Source organism: Chrysoperla carnea, chromosome 2, assembly GCF_905475395.1.
Source record: "Chrysoperla carnea chromosome 2, inChrCarn1.1, whole genome shotgun sequence".
NCBI classification, from domain to species: Eukaryota; Metazoa; Arthropoda; class Insecta; order Neuroptera; family Chrysopidae; genus Chrysoperla; species Chrysoperla carnea.
This window is the reverse complement of record NC_058338.1, coordinates 26,882,946-26,900,524: the sequence shown is the minus strand read 5'-3', so window position 1 is coordinate 26,900,524 and position 17,579 is coordinate 26,882,946. Positions and strand designations below refer to the sequence as shown.

General features: G+C 27.9%; 1 protein-coding gene across 1 annotated transcript; it reads left to right on the top strand.

Moving 5' to 3' along the window:
• Positions 1-2,008: 2,008 nt before the first annotated feature.
• LOC123292466 (zinc finger protein DPF3-like) lies at positions 2,009-17,202 on the top strand. The gene is made up of 9 exons (XM_044873144.1): positions 2,009-2,266; positions 3,543-3,746; positions 3,825-3,987; positions 4,260-4,382; positions 4,559-4,679; positions 8,782-9,102; positions 11,701-12,156; positions 15,995-16,107; positions 16,969-17,202. Exons 1-9 carry the CDS (start codon positions 2,190-2,192, stop codon positions 17,092-17,094), a joined length of 1,704 nt encoding a protein of 567 aa, XP_044729079.1. The 5' UTR covers positions 2,009-2,189; the 3' UTR covers positions 17,095-17,202.
• The last annotated feature ends 377 nt before the right edge of the window (positions 17,203-17,579 follow it).

Here is a 17,579-nt window from a genome sequence, read left to right as displayed (position 1 = left end):
CTAATATTCTTTAGAAGTATGAAAGCAAAAAACTAACACATTATTAATATTTCCAAAATAAAAGAATTATGTTACCACACAATGAAAATTTTCCGGGATGAAAATATTTCAAAAACTTAGCTTAAAAAATGTGCATTTTTAACAAATTGAATTGCGCAAATTTTTATTTATTATAAAAAATTAAATAAATAATTGCACACAGTCATAATAATATTTATTTATGTATTAGTTTTTTAGATTGTAAATTATTAGTATTCTTCGCACTATTTTTTTACCTTTTATTTTTTCAATATTTTGTGATTTTTTTTACAACGCTATTTTTTTAATAAAATAAAAACAATGTTCATTGTATAGTTTTATAAGTGTAATTAATTATTTAATTAATTATATATTTATCAGTATCAATAATATTTAAATTTTATATTTGTCATATATTCTCTCATTTTTTTTCTTTGTATTATTTTATTTTCATGTATGTAATTAATAATAATAAATTGGCAATGTCAGAATATCAGTTTGGCATTATGTACGAATATATTTATAATATTTAGTCATTACATATTGTTTAAAAATTTAATATTTGTTGTTTATTATTCTTTAGTACTTCCTTATCCTTTAGTACTCGGTCAGTAAGTTACATTTTGAAATTGGTTTTATTGTTTATTAGTACCCAGTCATTTGCACGAAAATTAACGGAGTTATAATGAAAAGAAAGTTTTTCGTACCTTTTTATATCATGTATATATGAAATATACATAGTATATTAAGTTTCGTCCCAAGTTTGTAACGCTTAGAAATATTGATGCTATGAAAAAAATTTTGGCATAGGTGTTCATAGAATCACCTAATTAGTCCATTTCCGGTTGTCGAAAACGAAAAGAGATATCAAGCTGAAATTTTTATAGCGTACTCAGGACGTAAAAAGTGAGGTCGAGTTCGTAAATGAGCAACCTTGTAAACCATTAGAGATAGAACAAAAGTTTAAATGTAAAGCATGTTCCTTATAAAAAACAAAACAACTTTTGTTTGGTACATTTTTTCGTAAACATCACTGTTTACCCGTGGGGGCGCAAATTAAGCATAAATTGTATAGTATGGGAATAACAGTTATATTAGTTATGTATGTGTGAAATGTATGTATGTGTAATGTGATAGAGTAATCAACACTGTTTATGCATGGTATTTCAACAATTAACTCAGTCAATTGTTTGTTTTCACTTGCTTATGTTCTATTCAGTACAAAAACTGGTGAATTTACCACGGTACTGACAGCATTTTGTAGCTTAATTATTTTTCGAGTTATTAACGATAAAGACACTTTTTTGTTTTTTTTTTTCCAAAAATTTTTTTGCATTTTAATTACAATATTTCGAAGACTATATATCCGAAACTGTTAGAACCGTTAGAATTGTTAGAACCGAAAACTGTATATATCCGAAACTGTTTTGAGCATGCTGTCAGTACCTAAATAAAGTAAATTGGAAAGTGTCAAGCATTAATTTTAGTTCCCGTGGTAAATTAATTAGTTTTTGTGCTGGACAAAACATTAAAAAAATGGTACGAAAAACTTTCTTTTCGTTGTAGCTCCCTTAATATTCGTGCAAATGACTTTTTTATAGTACTTCACAGGCCCGTGCGCAGGAGTCAGCCAAGAGAGGTGCTTACCACCCTCTGGGCTAAAGCACCATTATGCACTAATGCACTATATAAATTTTGATCTAGAGGGTAGACAAAGCTTAATCCCAAATTTTTTACTGTAGTACTAACATTACCTAATTCTTCGTTAGATTACCTAATTCTATGGTTATATATTATTCTATGAGTCTGTCATCTTTACCTCTATCATCCATATTTTATCTATGATCAATAGACATTTAATGATATTCGGAATATGTTCGGAATTTATTTTAACATTGTTTTAACAAAAGAGGTAATCCATTTTAACGCATAATTTTACATAACCTTAAATTTATTGTTTGTTGGTTTGTTTACCGACTATAATTAATTTTGAGTTAACAGAATGGCCTTATAAAAAGTATGTCTTATAAATGTGTAAGTGTAATAACTTAACAATTTTTTATTAGTTTTTATGGTCAATGTTGTGGAAAATCCGTTATAGAGTACATACTTTTATTTAAGTCAATATTTTTCTATGGGCGAAACGCGAAAAGTTTTTTGACTGTTGTAAAATGGCGTCTGTGCAAGAGCCTGTTGTTGAACCAGTAATACAATCTTCATCTGCATCAAATTTGGAAAAAATAGAAAGGTATTTGAAATTACAATGACTTATAAAAGTTAATCTTATTATTTTTTCTACGAAAGAGTTTATATTTTTACATATTCTATATATTTCATGGATTGCTTTTATGCTTGTCAAATAAATGCCAATTCACATTTGTTCGATGAAAAACAAGGTAAATTCATCAAAAACAAAATAAATGAGTATTTTAGGCAGTTTTGTACATAAATATCATAACAAAAACTTATGTAAATCTAGGATATAACCTATCGATTTCACAACTTCATTTTAATACATACTGTCAAGTGCTCAAGTAGATAAATTAAAGGATTAAATATAATGATAATTTATATTTGATGTATTCCTATATTTATTTTATATAATGAATTCAGGACACTTTGTATACTATGGTAATAATTCTAATTAGTAGATTTAAAACTTAGATAGCACTCTAACCTTTTATATTTTAGGGTGAGGTTATTCGGACACTATCGTATGTTTAGTGTGAGTCTCACGTTAAGATAATTTGAAGTAGATGATTAGGGTGAATAATCCCACCGATATCTATTTTCAGCCTATGTATGTATGTTTAGCCCTTTGTGACGCTCTAAAAATCAAGAGCGTGAGCCGATTTTAATGATTCTTACATCAATCGATTTGTCTATTTAATAGCTATTCAATGATACTTAACATAGTTTGTCGACTTTCATTTTTCTTTTTCACAATATTGCGTCTGGTGGTCGCTATATTTAATTTTTATTATTGCCACATGATCAATAGTCCACAAAAAAATACACTCTCGGATAGTACATGTTAATTGATTTATTATAATTTTCTTTCTTACGTTTTTTATAATTAGAACTTTTGTTCAAATAAAAAATGATGCTATAATTAAAGTACACGGATCTTCTTGATATTTTGTATAGAGTCATAATTGTTAATTGCAAGTAACTTTTCTTATTAACATTTCGTCAACTTATAAAAAAGAAGGGTAGTTTACCTAAAATAAAAATAGTGATTCCAAATTTTTGGCTACCCTGTACATTATTAAGAAGTTTTAAATATACCTACATACTTTTCATAATAAGCAAAACTTCTTATGAAGAATGATTTTTTTCTTAAAATGCAAAATAAGGAAATCTACAAGTATAGTTACCTCTGTCCGAGGACACACTATATATAACACATTATCATGCCTTTGCGTCGCGCAGTCGGGTAAAAAAGCAGTTATTTTCAATAATTTGTAAAATTATCTTAGGGAATGGCTTAAAACTTAATTTATTGTATTAATTGTGTGTTACAGTTTCCTAAATACAAGTGAATATCGTGAAATAATTGAAAGTACCTCATCATATAATAACCGATTATGTGCCGACCGTCGTATGAGAATCCCTTGGTTGGACAGTCAAACAGGTGTTGCACAAAATCATTCAGCCTTGTTGATGTCACGTAGACAAAGAATGCCTCCTTTAGCACCAGGTCAAATTTATACATATCCTAGAGCAAGGTAAATCAATTATTGTTTTTTTTCTTTTTTTTTAATTTGAACGTATCATTTATTCTCATTAATTTTGTTTGATTTTAGGTGGAGGAAAAAACGACGACAATATTTAATAATAAATTCACGAATTCTTTCTCGTGCCACTGATTTTATAGATGGTGAAGGAGATTTGCATAGTATTTCTCAGATGGAAAATCCTGCCTTACAAGATACTGATAGCAAAGATAGCCAATTAAAGGAAGAAAAGGTAATTATACGTTATAATAATTAATAATGAAAAGGGGCTTGAGGCTTTCGTTATGACACCCGTTATAGTGCCGAATGTGACTTCTCTTTTTCATAACAATGCTAGGCTCTGTTTTAGTGACTATTAGTTACTAAGGCTACTCTCAGTGTGATTATTAATTGTTCTGTTAGGATTCCTGATTATTCATTTTGTGTTTCGTTTTTGAATCAGATCAAAATCTTAGTTTAAAAACTTTTCAGCTTAGTGTTAATTTTTGTTTGTTTTACTTTCAGGAATGGTACTATGATGACTCAGATATGTTAGAATTGGATGGATATGATGAACCTGATGCTGATTCTGATTTTGATTACGAAGAGAGCTATACAAAACGAAGGAAAAGGGGGCGTGGCTATAAGGTAAATCTCTTTTTAATTTATATTTAAAAAAAAAAAACGTTTAAGTGAAACTTTTAAAACAAAATTTTTCCCATAGTAATAATTTAAAAAAAACTCAAACCATCTAAAAACTGGTAACCATTATATCAAAGAAACCTTACGTAATACTTCCTTAACCAATACATTTATTTGTTTAGAGAGGTTTGGATTCGCCAAGTACACCTCGTCGTGGTAAAGGTGGAGGTCGTGGACGAAAACGTAGTCTTTATAATTTCGATCCAACTCCTGGAGATACGGATAAACCATTTGCTTGTGATCGTAAGTTATATTTAATAACTATTACATCTTTCAGGAATAATTTGTGAACGTATTTTTAAATAATTTGAAACGATTTCTTGTAATATAACAATTGTGACGTTTATAAATTCGTAGTTACAGTTGAATTGTCTATTCGTCCATTTTCCATTACAAGATTTCAAAATATATGGTTTTAATTCTTATACAGTATGTTCTATCAAAAATGGCAGTTGGTTGTAATTTTTGTTCGACTCTATTTCCTTTAGAGAACGTGGCACAGTTCTAATGAGGTTTCTTATAAGATATACGCTCGGATTTTAATTTAATTCCGACAAATTCTAACCCACCTAGGGTGAATTTGGCATTTGATTCACCGTTCGAAATATTATAAAATTTGTTTTTGGTGATAAACCAAGGGTTAATAACATAAAGTCAATTACAGTCGTCTATGAGAGCTCATATATGATAAAATATTGAACCGAAGAGAAGATTCATCCCCCAATTTTATTCCCAATTAGAGCTATCTATAAAACTGAAGAAAATGTATTTCCACGTACACTATTGTGCAATAATAAAACTTCGATCGACTTTTCTCTTAATGGGAATATTTTAGCTGATATAAGGAGCTTTTGAAGACGTGGATTATTGCTTATTTTTGAATTTTGAACCCCTGATTTGTAATTGATTTTTCTGACATGGTAGCCAATGGACATATCTTACAACCTATTTTAATTTACCGGTGCTATATTCGAATCTATTGAAAGTGTTTTCCCATAAGTTTCCCATGACCGTCAATTTGTGTTAATGAGCTGTTTAAACTAATAGTTATATATATTATATATTTATCTTAATGGTATATAAGTATGTTTGTATTCTGCCAATCTCTCAACATAAAATCTGTTTTGCTCAAAAAATTGTTTCTACCTTTTTATAAAAAATAAACTGTTATTTTTGATGGGTCATCTGTATGTTGTAAACTCGAAGTCACTTTTCGAAGCCAATGGATGTTCATTACTTGCTCTAAATTTTTCTTACGTATTTTTGTAGACGGAAACCAATTTCGGAAGGTGCTTGGCTCTAAAGTGTATCTGATAACAAAAAAAAATCAATTTTTCCGTTTCTTTATAACAATCTTTTGCACTTTACAGCCAAGCACTTTCGAAAATGGATTTCAGCACATAAAACATAGATACGAAGGAAAATAAGAAACGTTTGAGATTATAAAACATAAGAAAAATGCACGCTTTTGCCTTCAAATTCATTGCGAAATTTTATTTTAGTTATTCACTATTAGTTAGTTGTAAAGCAAATGTAACAAATAAAAGAGGCACATATCTTATGTAACACCAGAAGAGTTGATAAATTTGTAAAATATTTATTTCTCATAATAGGGGAACCCAAGAAGGGATTTGAGTAGTAACTCGACCGCGCCGGATTAACATATGAGGGGTTCCTTGGATCTTCCTTAGTACCTCCGCCAAATATTAGCCCTAAATATAAGGGGACGCGCGTAGGGCAATTAACTCGAGCGCGTCAGATAAAGATATGGTGGGTTCATTACATGCTAAAAAATTCCTATTTCCTTGCGTCACGCCAAAATCATCAGATTATTGAAATGTACATTATTTAAATGTGCATGTATTTAACCCACCATATCTAAATCTGACGCGCTCGAGTTAATTCACATATCGCATTTTTTTTTCTAATCTGACCATCTGTTTTACGCGCTTCCCCTCATATCTAGGACGCGCTAAAGTTACTGCACAAATCTCCTCTTGGGTTCCCCTATTATCAGTTTTATATGGGCAATAATTAATCACGAAATTGTTACAAAAATATTTTTATTTTATAATGTTTTTGAACATAAAGAGTAATTACAAAGTTTTATTTTGTCTTAATTTATTTTTCTGTATACTTTTTTTTTGTTCCGTTTTGCACATTTTGTAGAAATATTTTAGGTTTTTAAGTATGCAAATTAAGTAAAAGCCAAAGTGAAGAGTGTGATTAGTCATTCTTAAAGTTTTAATACTCATCATGTTCAGAAAAGAAACAAAATAATTACAGGCTTTAAATTTAATTATAAAAATTTCTTTTCAAAATATTATAGTAGATGTAGTTAAGTATTGAGATGCTTTATTATGGTAATTATAGCTTAGAATCAAGGGGTGGTCCAAGTTATAACAGCAGGATTTCATCAAATGGTAGATATCGTTAAAATAATAACAATTTTGTAATATATTTATAGCCGAGAAAGCGTCTTTCAGAATATTGCAAATACAATAACTTAATGCAGATTTTTGTAGTGTTTTGGCAATCTTCAAGTCTTGCTGTTATAAGTTGGTTCACCCTGTTGATTGATTCTAAAATTTAGTTTTATAATTGAGGTGTACAAAATAAATATTTTCTTTAAAAATTGCTTTATCTAATCCATATTCATTATAAATTTATTATTTGTTTATTTATTATTTGTGCACATTTATAGAACTAGTTGTCCTCATTCGGTTTCTGTAGTAAAAATTGTAGCTTTTAATTTTTTGCATTTAAGTCAAAGGATTTAACGAATTGAAATGGGTAAATTTAAATAAATTACACTAAAAATTTGATTTATTCACATATATTGACACACGGCGAATATATGAACTTAATGAATTCAAAATAATCTTTGACTAAGCACATTTTCAACCTTCGCTTGCAAACCGCTCGGATTATTAAACTATAGTATAGCATCCATCAATACTTCGATTCAAGGTTATGTCAAGATTCGTAGATAGAATATTAGAAATATAAATTGATTGTAAAAATTTTATTGCAAAAAAGACTCAATTCAATATTTAATCTACGGATTTTTTATAGTACAAGCGCAGTTGCAAATAACATGCTCTAGTAGAAAGATAATTTTTTATTTGAAAAAGTAATTGTTGCTTTTATAATGCCAGCTTATTTAAGCTTGTATAATATTATTTTGGTTTTTGTGAATAATTAAAAAGATCAACATGCATGATTTTTGTAAACATGCAAAAATTAATTAGTAGTCAAGTTTTGAAATTGGTATGATTTACACTTCAAAAATTTTCAACTTAATATTAAACTAACGAGTAGTAGTAATTTTACAAAGCTTGATCAATTAATATACGACAAATCTAGATAAATTATTCTCACTTTTTTCTGCTTTGATTACATAAATCTTATAAAGGAGACAGAAACACATTTTTAGCTAGATTTACTGTAGTAAAAAACCAACGTGCTCGTTTAGTTAAATAATTGATCTATTGGAGCTTTATTTTACTTTAATTAAGTAGAAATTATGTTAATTCTACTTTATATTTTCTTATTAAAATTTTTAAACTGATAAGCATCTCAAAAATAATCAGTTTTAAGGGAAAATAGTTAAGTTTTTTTAAAAATTTGATGGAAGACTTTTTAGATACAAAATAGGAAGACGCAAAGACGCACCATGTTAATTTGTTGATTTGAAAAAAGAAAAGTTTCATAAATCAAAAAAATAAAAGAAACACATTTTTTTCATAACTCTTAATTACAGTTAATATATATTCATAGAACAACTCGCGTTCAAGTTGCTCCGAACGGACTTAAACATTTACATAAATTCAGTATTTATGCATTTGGAAGGAGATGCAATTGTTAAACAAAAGTATCTAAAATCGTTTGGTTTCGTAGATACTTCTTATGAAAATATTTTAAAACATTGCGATATTTTAAATTTACATTATCCATCTATGCATCAAGAATCAAATGAGTCCTATATCATATTTTTAAGAGGCTGAAAACTATTTTTTGTTAATTTTAATATGCTTTATAGACCATTCGATTATGATCAATGTTCTACTATTGTATAAAATTAAATTATTAACAATTTCAATAGAATATAAACTATAATCATTTAAGGTAATTAAGCTCGTAAAATTTAAGCAAAATTATTCCATTAAAATTTCAAGGTAGTTTTAATCAAAATTTATTCGGTTAATTTCAATTTAGTTAAATTACCTTAAATCATTAAAATTTTATTAGAGCTTATTTACACTTAGGAGAAATAATATTTTAACAAATTAAAATTTGTTAAAAAAAGGAATTATTTTGTAACATTTGCATACTACATTTCCAGTGTGCAGTGCTCGCTATAAAACACGCCCAGGTCTCACTTATCATTACACTCATTCCCATCGTGATCCACCAAATTCTGATGAAAATTCCCGTGATTCACCCAGTTTACGGGTACATACACCAAATCAAGTACCATCTCCACAACCCCCAGGCAATGCTCCTTTACTCCCATCTGTTCTCCCATCAACATCTGCCACGGCCGCATCAATGGGTGGGCCAGGACAATCTCTACAGGGGCCTGATGCTAGTTCTACCTCCTCAACTTCAAGCAATTCTGTTTATCAAGACAGCTATGTTACTTTTCTAAATCATCCAACGTCTGGTATTTTTATTTTATTATTGTAGTTTCATAATTCAAAAAATTTATATTATCTTTAAAAAAAGAAAGGTTATAAATGAAACTTGTTGGAAATTGAATTTTTTACGAAAAAATTATGTAGTATTCTAAAGTTCCAAAGATAGAGAGATTTTAATATGTTTAAATATAAATATGAATTAAAATTTAATCCACCCCAAAGACTGAATCATCTTTTTGTATTATTTAAAAGTATTTCAATTACAATGTAGTCATCATCAGTATGAAATTCAAGTCAGATTGACGATGACTAGGTATCGGGATAAATTTGAAATTTTATTTCAAATAAAAAAAGTTACGTTTAATAATTTATCTTTGATAACTCAATAGGTATTAAGAAACAATAAAATTTTGATTTTATCATTTTAACAAATATTTAAACTCTGTCTTTCAAACTAGGTCGTAGAGACTTGTACTAAATTACTTATTTGTGGAAAAGAATAAATCCAAATGGCAGAGCACTATATAAAATATCTCTTATAGTAACTTACTTAACAGGTTTTTCTTTTTGAGATACATACGCTGTCAATCTGTGAAATCTACCTTTTTTTAAAGATAAATATAATTTTTTATTTAATAGAATCGCTTGCACAAAATACTATTTTTATAATCATTATAGATTGGTATCTAGCTTTTGTTAATTACTACTTAAACGGCACACATTTCAAATTGGTAGGACTTGTTCAACCAACAGTTTTAACATAATTTGATACTTCTCACAAATGATTATTTCGAGAAATAGCAATTTGGATGCCAAAATTTAATCTGATCGTCATTTTCTTATATCAATGATCAAGTGTACAAAACTTTGGGTATTTGCACGATTTTTTTCTTGCTTTATTAAAAACTTATTCATGTAACAAACAGCCGAGAAAATTTTTTTTTTTCAAATAACTATAAAAACAACCAAGATAAAAGCCATCAAAGTTTTGTTTTTATCTCATTCTAGCAAAACAGAATTTAACATGGAGTAGCTATGGTATACCATATGTAGCTATATTATAGCATATGGCTGATAGAGACACTGGCGTCATTGTTCTGCTTGGATCTCTCTATTATCCTATTTTAAAATGCTTATATCATCCGTATTTCTTCGCCGATTTTAATTTTAATTTCACTTTTTGTCATCTCGCTCACGTTTTTTTTTTCATGTTTTGTTAAGAAATTCGAAAAATAAATTTCATTTAAAATACCCAATGGTGTACGAATTTTCATCTCTTACATTGAATTCACAGCGAATTTATCAAACACGTAAAAATGTCTTAAATATTATCTATAAAAAACTTTGTTTAACAGTTTCGTTTCATCTTAAAAACAAAATTCACGATGGAATTTTTATAAATAAATTTTTTTAGAGATGATAAAATGGAAATCTTTTTCAAGCTAAAGGGGCTAGTTTGTATCCCATTTCCAGTTTCGTTTCTACTTTCTAATACAAATGACGGTCGGATTAAATTTGCGATCCGGAAAAAATTCATATATGTGTGGATTTTATATGTGTGGCTCCAATGGTAGTTAAATATTCATTTTCCAGCTAGATATTGATACTATAATAAATTTCAGCTACTAATTTACGATTCTCTAAAATAATATTGCGCTAATCCAGATCAAAGAAGATATTTCGAAAAAAAATGTATTTTTGATTATCTTGATCTGCATTAGCAACCCGTATTTAATTTGAATATATTGGTGCTCGAAATTTAATCAACTATTTAAAATCAAACACAGCTGTACTTCATCATAATTTTTTTTTTTTTTTTTTTTTTTATTAATAATTTTCTGCTTTTAAATTTTGTAACGTAATAAGTTGATTTTGTAAAGTTTTCAACAAACGCATGACACATAATTGGCAAATTTTCTAAACTCAAATATGACATCTCAGATTAAAATTCTGATTGATAATTATTGCCCGTTGTCACGATTTCAATCGGTTATTTTGTCGTGTATTTTGATTTTTTTATTTAATTTATTTAAGATCGCTTTTTAACAACTAGATCGTATTTTGATTTGTTTGATTTGTAATTTTAGAAAATAAAAATGTTATAGATAAACATATGCAGAATACTAAAATTATTCTTTTAGTTGTTATCTGCAATTGTTTTATACTAACTTTTAATCTAACGAGTGCACTAAATATCTGATCCTCTCAAGCTACTAAAATGTAGCCTCGGGCACCTATATTTTTTTAACGCTTTTTGATTTTGATACGATTTTATAATTAGTTGATGAAAGTTTCAAGCATGAATGTATTTTTTGTTTCGGTATTTAATTTTTCAATTCACTCAGTTTTTAGCTTATTCAAAATTTATTTTCAAAAATTACTTTCTCCTAAGTTTTTTTCTTTAATAAAAAAATATTTCTCAAATAGTTTTACGGGAAGGTAATTTTGATTTAAATGAGCTTAATCACAAGAAAAATTTTATACAATCTTTTCTACATAAAATATTAAAATATAAAGTTTTAATGCTTAAACACTTTTCCATACCTTAGAGCTTCATCTTTTTTAACATAAAAATTGATGAAATTCTTGTAAAAAAGGCAAATTAATAACACAAGCATTTTCAGGAACACCACAAACCACTGGCCGAGGACGTGGACGTCAACCTAATAATCCATCAATGCATATTTTATCTGGAAATCAAGCTCCACCTTCCTTACCACCTAATCCACCAATAACAGCATCAACATCATCCAACAATCCTGATGATCCACCAATGCCTGTTTTAGTACCAGAACGTAAAATTGGACCACCGAACACATCTGATTCGAATTCCAACCATAGTGTTGGATCAAACTCGAATCCAGGATTGCCTAGTGAACGAATTAAAACGCCAGATAGTGGATCAAACAGTAATTCGGCACAAACAAGTGCTGGTAGTATAATTAATGATCCAGCAACATCTGGCAAAGAAAAAGCAGCACCAAGTCCATATTGCGATTTCTGTTTGGGTGACGCTAAAGAGAATAAAAAGACCGGTACTTCAGAAGAATTGGTTTCTTGTTCAGATTGTGGACGATCAGGTAATAAAAGTACTAATAATAATTTCAAATGATTTGCGTATTTTGTTTTTTTTAATTTTTGAATAAATATATCTGGGGTCAGTTTGCATTTTAAGTCATTTTATTAACAAGGCATTTAACATCTCCCTCGTCATTAGGGGGAAAGTTTCTTGTCTATTTATCTGCAGTAGTTATATAAGAGTCGGCAACTCAAGCGCTCTCAGGGCTACTCCTTGTTATCAAACGAGAAAATAGTAGTACAGTTGATATGATTGTGACTACAGCTCCTCAAATTTCTGACTGATAAAAAAGAGTTGGTAAAAATGTACACTGGCTCTAGATCTATTATGGTAATCAAAATTGTAATACTACAGTCTTAAATACAAAAAACCAAATCCAAATTTGAAAATTAAGAGACTGATGGAGTGAATAAATAAAAAATTAAAACTATGTTAAATAAGTGTGGGAAAGTCATATTATGTTTGAATTAATGCTAGTCAGTGATCGTCGTTAAATAACGACAAGAAGTTAGTCAAAATGCTCAATCAGTTAGACTGTAGTTTAAGTTAATAATCATTTTTCAAATTTTTATGTAGGGAATTTTATTTGAAATCAATAAGAAAAAATTATTGAATAGTTTTTACTCAAAATTTGTAAGAATTAAAGTTTATTACTCGATTTATACAAAGTATGGAAGTAATTTTGTTTTTCGAGTTCTTGGAATATATTTCCATAATAATCATAATTTTTGATAAAAATTCAAAGTATTAATTTGTAAATCATATTTATTTGCGATAAAAATTCATAGAAGGGAGAGATAATTGTAAATAATATAATAACTAAATCAAAATTACGAAAGTTTTAATTAAATAAATACTCTTTTTTAAAAAGTAGAGTATCGAACATATACGATTTCGCGTAGGAATCGAACACTGAATCTCTCGCAGAGTTTGAACTCTTATTTTCAGGCTACAAACGAATATACTGTAATGGGAGTTTTTTAAGTGAAATTAATTTAGCGAAATTACTCTTTAGAATTGTCTGTGATGTATGTTAACGATGCATTGCTTCAAGTATGGAAAAACTGCGAGAAAAGAAAGGGCATAAATCGCCAAAATCGTGCTTACGTAATTAATGAATCGTCCTTTAAATTCGCTCCGCCGTGTACAAAGAAGTTGTTCGATTCAAACTGTGTATAAGCGCCTGAAGTTAATTGTTGAATTTTTTAAAACATTGTTTAATTCTGAATTTCTTTAAAATTAGCAATCGAGTTATTTAGTTTTTCGAAAATATATTTACGAAAATTTATGAATACTCTCTCTAACGTTGATGCAGAAAAATATCATAACTATGAAATAAGAACTCACAAAAATTATTAACATATTAACCTTAATTATTAAAATAAGTTAAAAAATATATAATTAATATATTGGGGCCAAATAAATATTTATTAATGTACATTTTGACCATAAAGCATGAATTTTATAGAAATCATTAACAACGCAAAAATTGAATTTAGTACAAATTTAAAAAAAAATAAGAAGAAATTATAATGCAATTAAAAATTACACTGCCAACAAATTGCCTTATCTCCAGTTCAAATTAAATGAAAAATAAATTAAAATGAATAAATGAATAATAAATTTTGCATTCCAATTTTAGATACTGCATTTATTACATTTACAAATATCTGCAATACTAGATATCTGTAAATGTAATTGTTACTAAGAACAGGAAAGATACTTTCCATTATCAGTTTCCTATCAACTGTATAAAGATTGGCAACATAGAAATTTTTTTCAAAGCCAAACAAACAAATTAAGACCACTACTGTATTTGCTTCACCAAATAACCTACCTAAAAACAAGGTTCTAGATTTGATTTTAAACTAAATTAAACTCGAATTAATATAAACTGAACTCGAATAATTGAAGGAAAGTACTTTGCAAAGTGTGAATGCTTTGTTTGTGGTGAAAGGCGGTTTAAAAAAATGATTTTCGTTATTTACTTTAGGAAAAATGGAATGACGAGTGTATTTATTATAACAAATTTAGGTTCAAAATATATATTTATCATTTTAATTTTGGATTAATGATTGTGTTACTAGTATTAAATTCAATTAAAAAGAATTCGGAATATATTCGGAAAGTCAGTGATGAATTGCATTAATTGATAATGTGTAGTTACGATTTTGTAGTGAAATAGTCATAAGCAGATTATATAAAACCTTTTTAACAAGATGAACGTAGTATACAGGATGCAAAAATACGTAACGGGCTATGCAGAACTATGGGCGAAATTTTGAGTCTGGATTTTGAACAGTTTATATTAATATTACTTTTTTCTTAAAAATCAAAAAGTTTGTATTAAAATTCGTTATTTTTGAATCCAATATAGAATGCTACATTGATAGCAAAATTTTATTTTCCAAAAAACTAGGGTTTCGCACTAAAAAATGAAAACCCATGAAATTGTGAACAAAAGGTGAGACAAGTGAGGGCAGGAGAAGTGAAGACTATAGCGCGGTATTTAAAGTTGAAACGCTCAGCATTAATCCAGAGATTCTCAAACTATTTCGTCTACCGCCCACTTCGAGAATCAATTATTTTTCAACACCTCCAAAGGGTGTTATATTATCCTATTACATTAATCTTATACAAATTAGCGTTACCTGTAGGACTCTAGCCCACTTTGAGAAAGATAGAATTAATTCATAACTTGATTTCATTTTCACCTTTATAAGTTGAATCGAAATCATTATTTAAAAACTTGATAAATGAAATTCATCACTGTATTCTCGTTTCATTATTATTACAAGAATTACAGATATATATTTTTATTTTATGTAAAAGTTAACATATTTATAATATTTTTTTCAAATATCAGATTTTTTAGTCCAGTTTGATGAGACTTTATATTAAATTGATCTAATCTAAACGTGATTTTTAAAAATATATTTTTGTGGTTATGCCAAAATTTAATGAAATTAATAAATTTGTTTTTATTTGTTGTTAAAATTTATATATTTGCTGTTAATTTTATTTAACTGTTAAATAAGTTTGTAAATGATATAGAGAAATTCTAAAAAAATTTTTTCCCAAAGAACAGTTAGTTTCCAAGAAGTAATAATATATATACATCATTTGTTTTATATAATAACTGAAGTGCAATAAATAAATAATTGTTAATACAAAATAACTTGTTTTTTATTTTATTAAAAAACAAGTGCTGAGGACTAGTGAAACGCACTAAGTAGGTTTTAACTAATAAATTTTGTACATAATTTGTACGTTTTATTTATTTTTTGTTTGAGTAAAAATCACTTGGAAATTCACTGTTCTTCGGCACGGTTTTATACACCATTTATTGAATTCTATTTTACGCGAGACAGTAAAAATGTTTTGATTAATTAATTTGAAAAGAAAACAATTAGTATAAAGTGTCATTCTAAAAAATATGCATTCGTCGAAAAAAGCTTATTGTTACAATCTAGGGATCTGAAATATTTTTGATTTTTTTTTGTTTTCCCGAGGTTCAAATGTCGCGAAATATGTTTCCTATGTCGTGTAATACGGTAAGATCTCAATAACGGGAGAATTATCGACAGTTATAAATTATTACTGAGACAATTTTCTACAAATAAAGTCTTATGTTTGCGATTTTATCTATGTGTTTATGTCATTTTATTTTTTGTCAAACTCATTAAATCAAGTAAATATATCAAGATCAATGTTCACAAATAGTTGAAAATAATATAATATTTGGAAAAGTTTATGTTGTAGCGTGAAAAAGTTCGTGAGAACTATAGTGAACTGTTGTAGGTTATGGCTCATAATTATGGTTTTTCGATTTGTTACAGGACATCCAACCTGTTTACAGTTCACAGCAAATATGATTATATCTGTTCGTAAGTATAGATGGCAATGTATTGAATGTAAATGCTGTTCAATTTGTGGTACATCCGACAACGATGTAAGTATTATTGTTGAAAATTTATTATTTTATATAATATACTTATGCATTTCATTAGTTTAAAAGCTTAAGTAATTCTAATTTCAAAGAAGTAATAGTTTCTTATAAATCAAGTGAACACTGCCTGTCTAATGATGATATATTCAATTTTGTGTGCATGTCGAAAGTAGGAGATTCAAAATGAAAGTGGTTTTCAAATGAAACTTTTTTATTGCAGAAATTTTTATTGCAATATCGATTCAAAATCTATTCTTAACTAGATAAGAGATTATTTCAAACACATAAAAACAAATTTCTTATATATCGAGGACTCTTACGTATGCAAATATTTTCTTTTTCTATTCGGGCAGAGATTCTGGTCGAAGAAAATTAGAATGTAAAAAAATCATTCATTTCCAACAGATGACGTGAGTGATGAAAAATACTCTCAATTTTTCCAAATTTATTACATTTTCCAAAATATGTTTGATACAAGAGTTTTATACATATATTTTTTGAAAAAAAATGAACCCGTAATAAAAAAAATACTGTTCCCTTTAAAAAATGAGCTTCCAACCAAAACTTCCAATTTCCGACTGACACCGGAAGCTAAGAATATTGAAATTAGATAGAGCACATCTGATTTATTAGAAAAAACTCATTTACTTTTTTGAAATCCCCATTTCTCCAGTTTTAAATGGGTGATATGGACCGTAAAAAACACTAGTGAGTCACCATAATAAATTTCCTATTGGAACACATGTTCCAATGAGAGCTTATAATTATTCTTTAAAAAAAAAAAAAAAAAAAACAATCATTTAAATTTAAATGATCATCAAATGCCTAAATAAATATTTATATAGAATAAAACTTGTATTACAGGATCAATTACTATTTTGTGACGATTGTGATCGTGGCTACCATATGTACTGTTTAAATCCACCGTTATCTTCACCACCAGAGGGATCATGGTCGTGTCGTTTATGTATTGCTGAATTTCATAAATAATAAAATCGCTTATTTTAAATTTACTCAACAAATATATTATTTAAAATTAAGCAAATTTTATGTAAATATACTTTTAAATTTTCAAATAGGACCTTAAATTTATTTTTGTATTACTAGGATTTTGTAAAGATTTTTTTACTTAACTTTATTTTTTATGTTTGTTTACATTCTGAGACATAATACATAGTAGTTTTGAGCTAGAGAGTTAGTGAAAGAGTTTACAAAGCATTATAAATTAATCATTTGATTCAAATATGAGATAGTGCAAAAATAGTTCGAATACTGTTACATAACATTGAAGAGAGAAATGAATTGATTTATGCCTGTTGTTCGAGGCTTTTAAAAAGTACTCCGAACAAAAAAACTGTTCTCTTAAAGAAGTATTGATAGTTTGGATAGTTTGAAGTATCATGCCGTTTTTCTAGGCCTCGGAGTTCTTGAATTTACTTTCGGGAACAGAATTAACAAAAAATTACACGAGGCAA

Coding starts and splice junctions, on each gene's coding strand:
- LOC123292466 (XM_044873144.1), top strand. CDS start 2,190: ATGGCGTCTGTGCAAGAGCCTGTTGTTGAACCAGTAATACAATCTTCA. Junction 3,747..3,824: donor TATACATATCCTAGAGCAAG/GTAAATCAATTA, acceptor GTTTGATTTTAG/GTGGAGGAAAAAACGACGAC. Junction 16,108..16,968: donor GTGGTACATCCGACAACGAT/GTAAGTATTATT, acceptor CTTGTATTACAG/GATCAATTACTATTTTGTGA.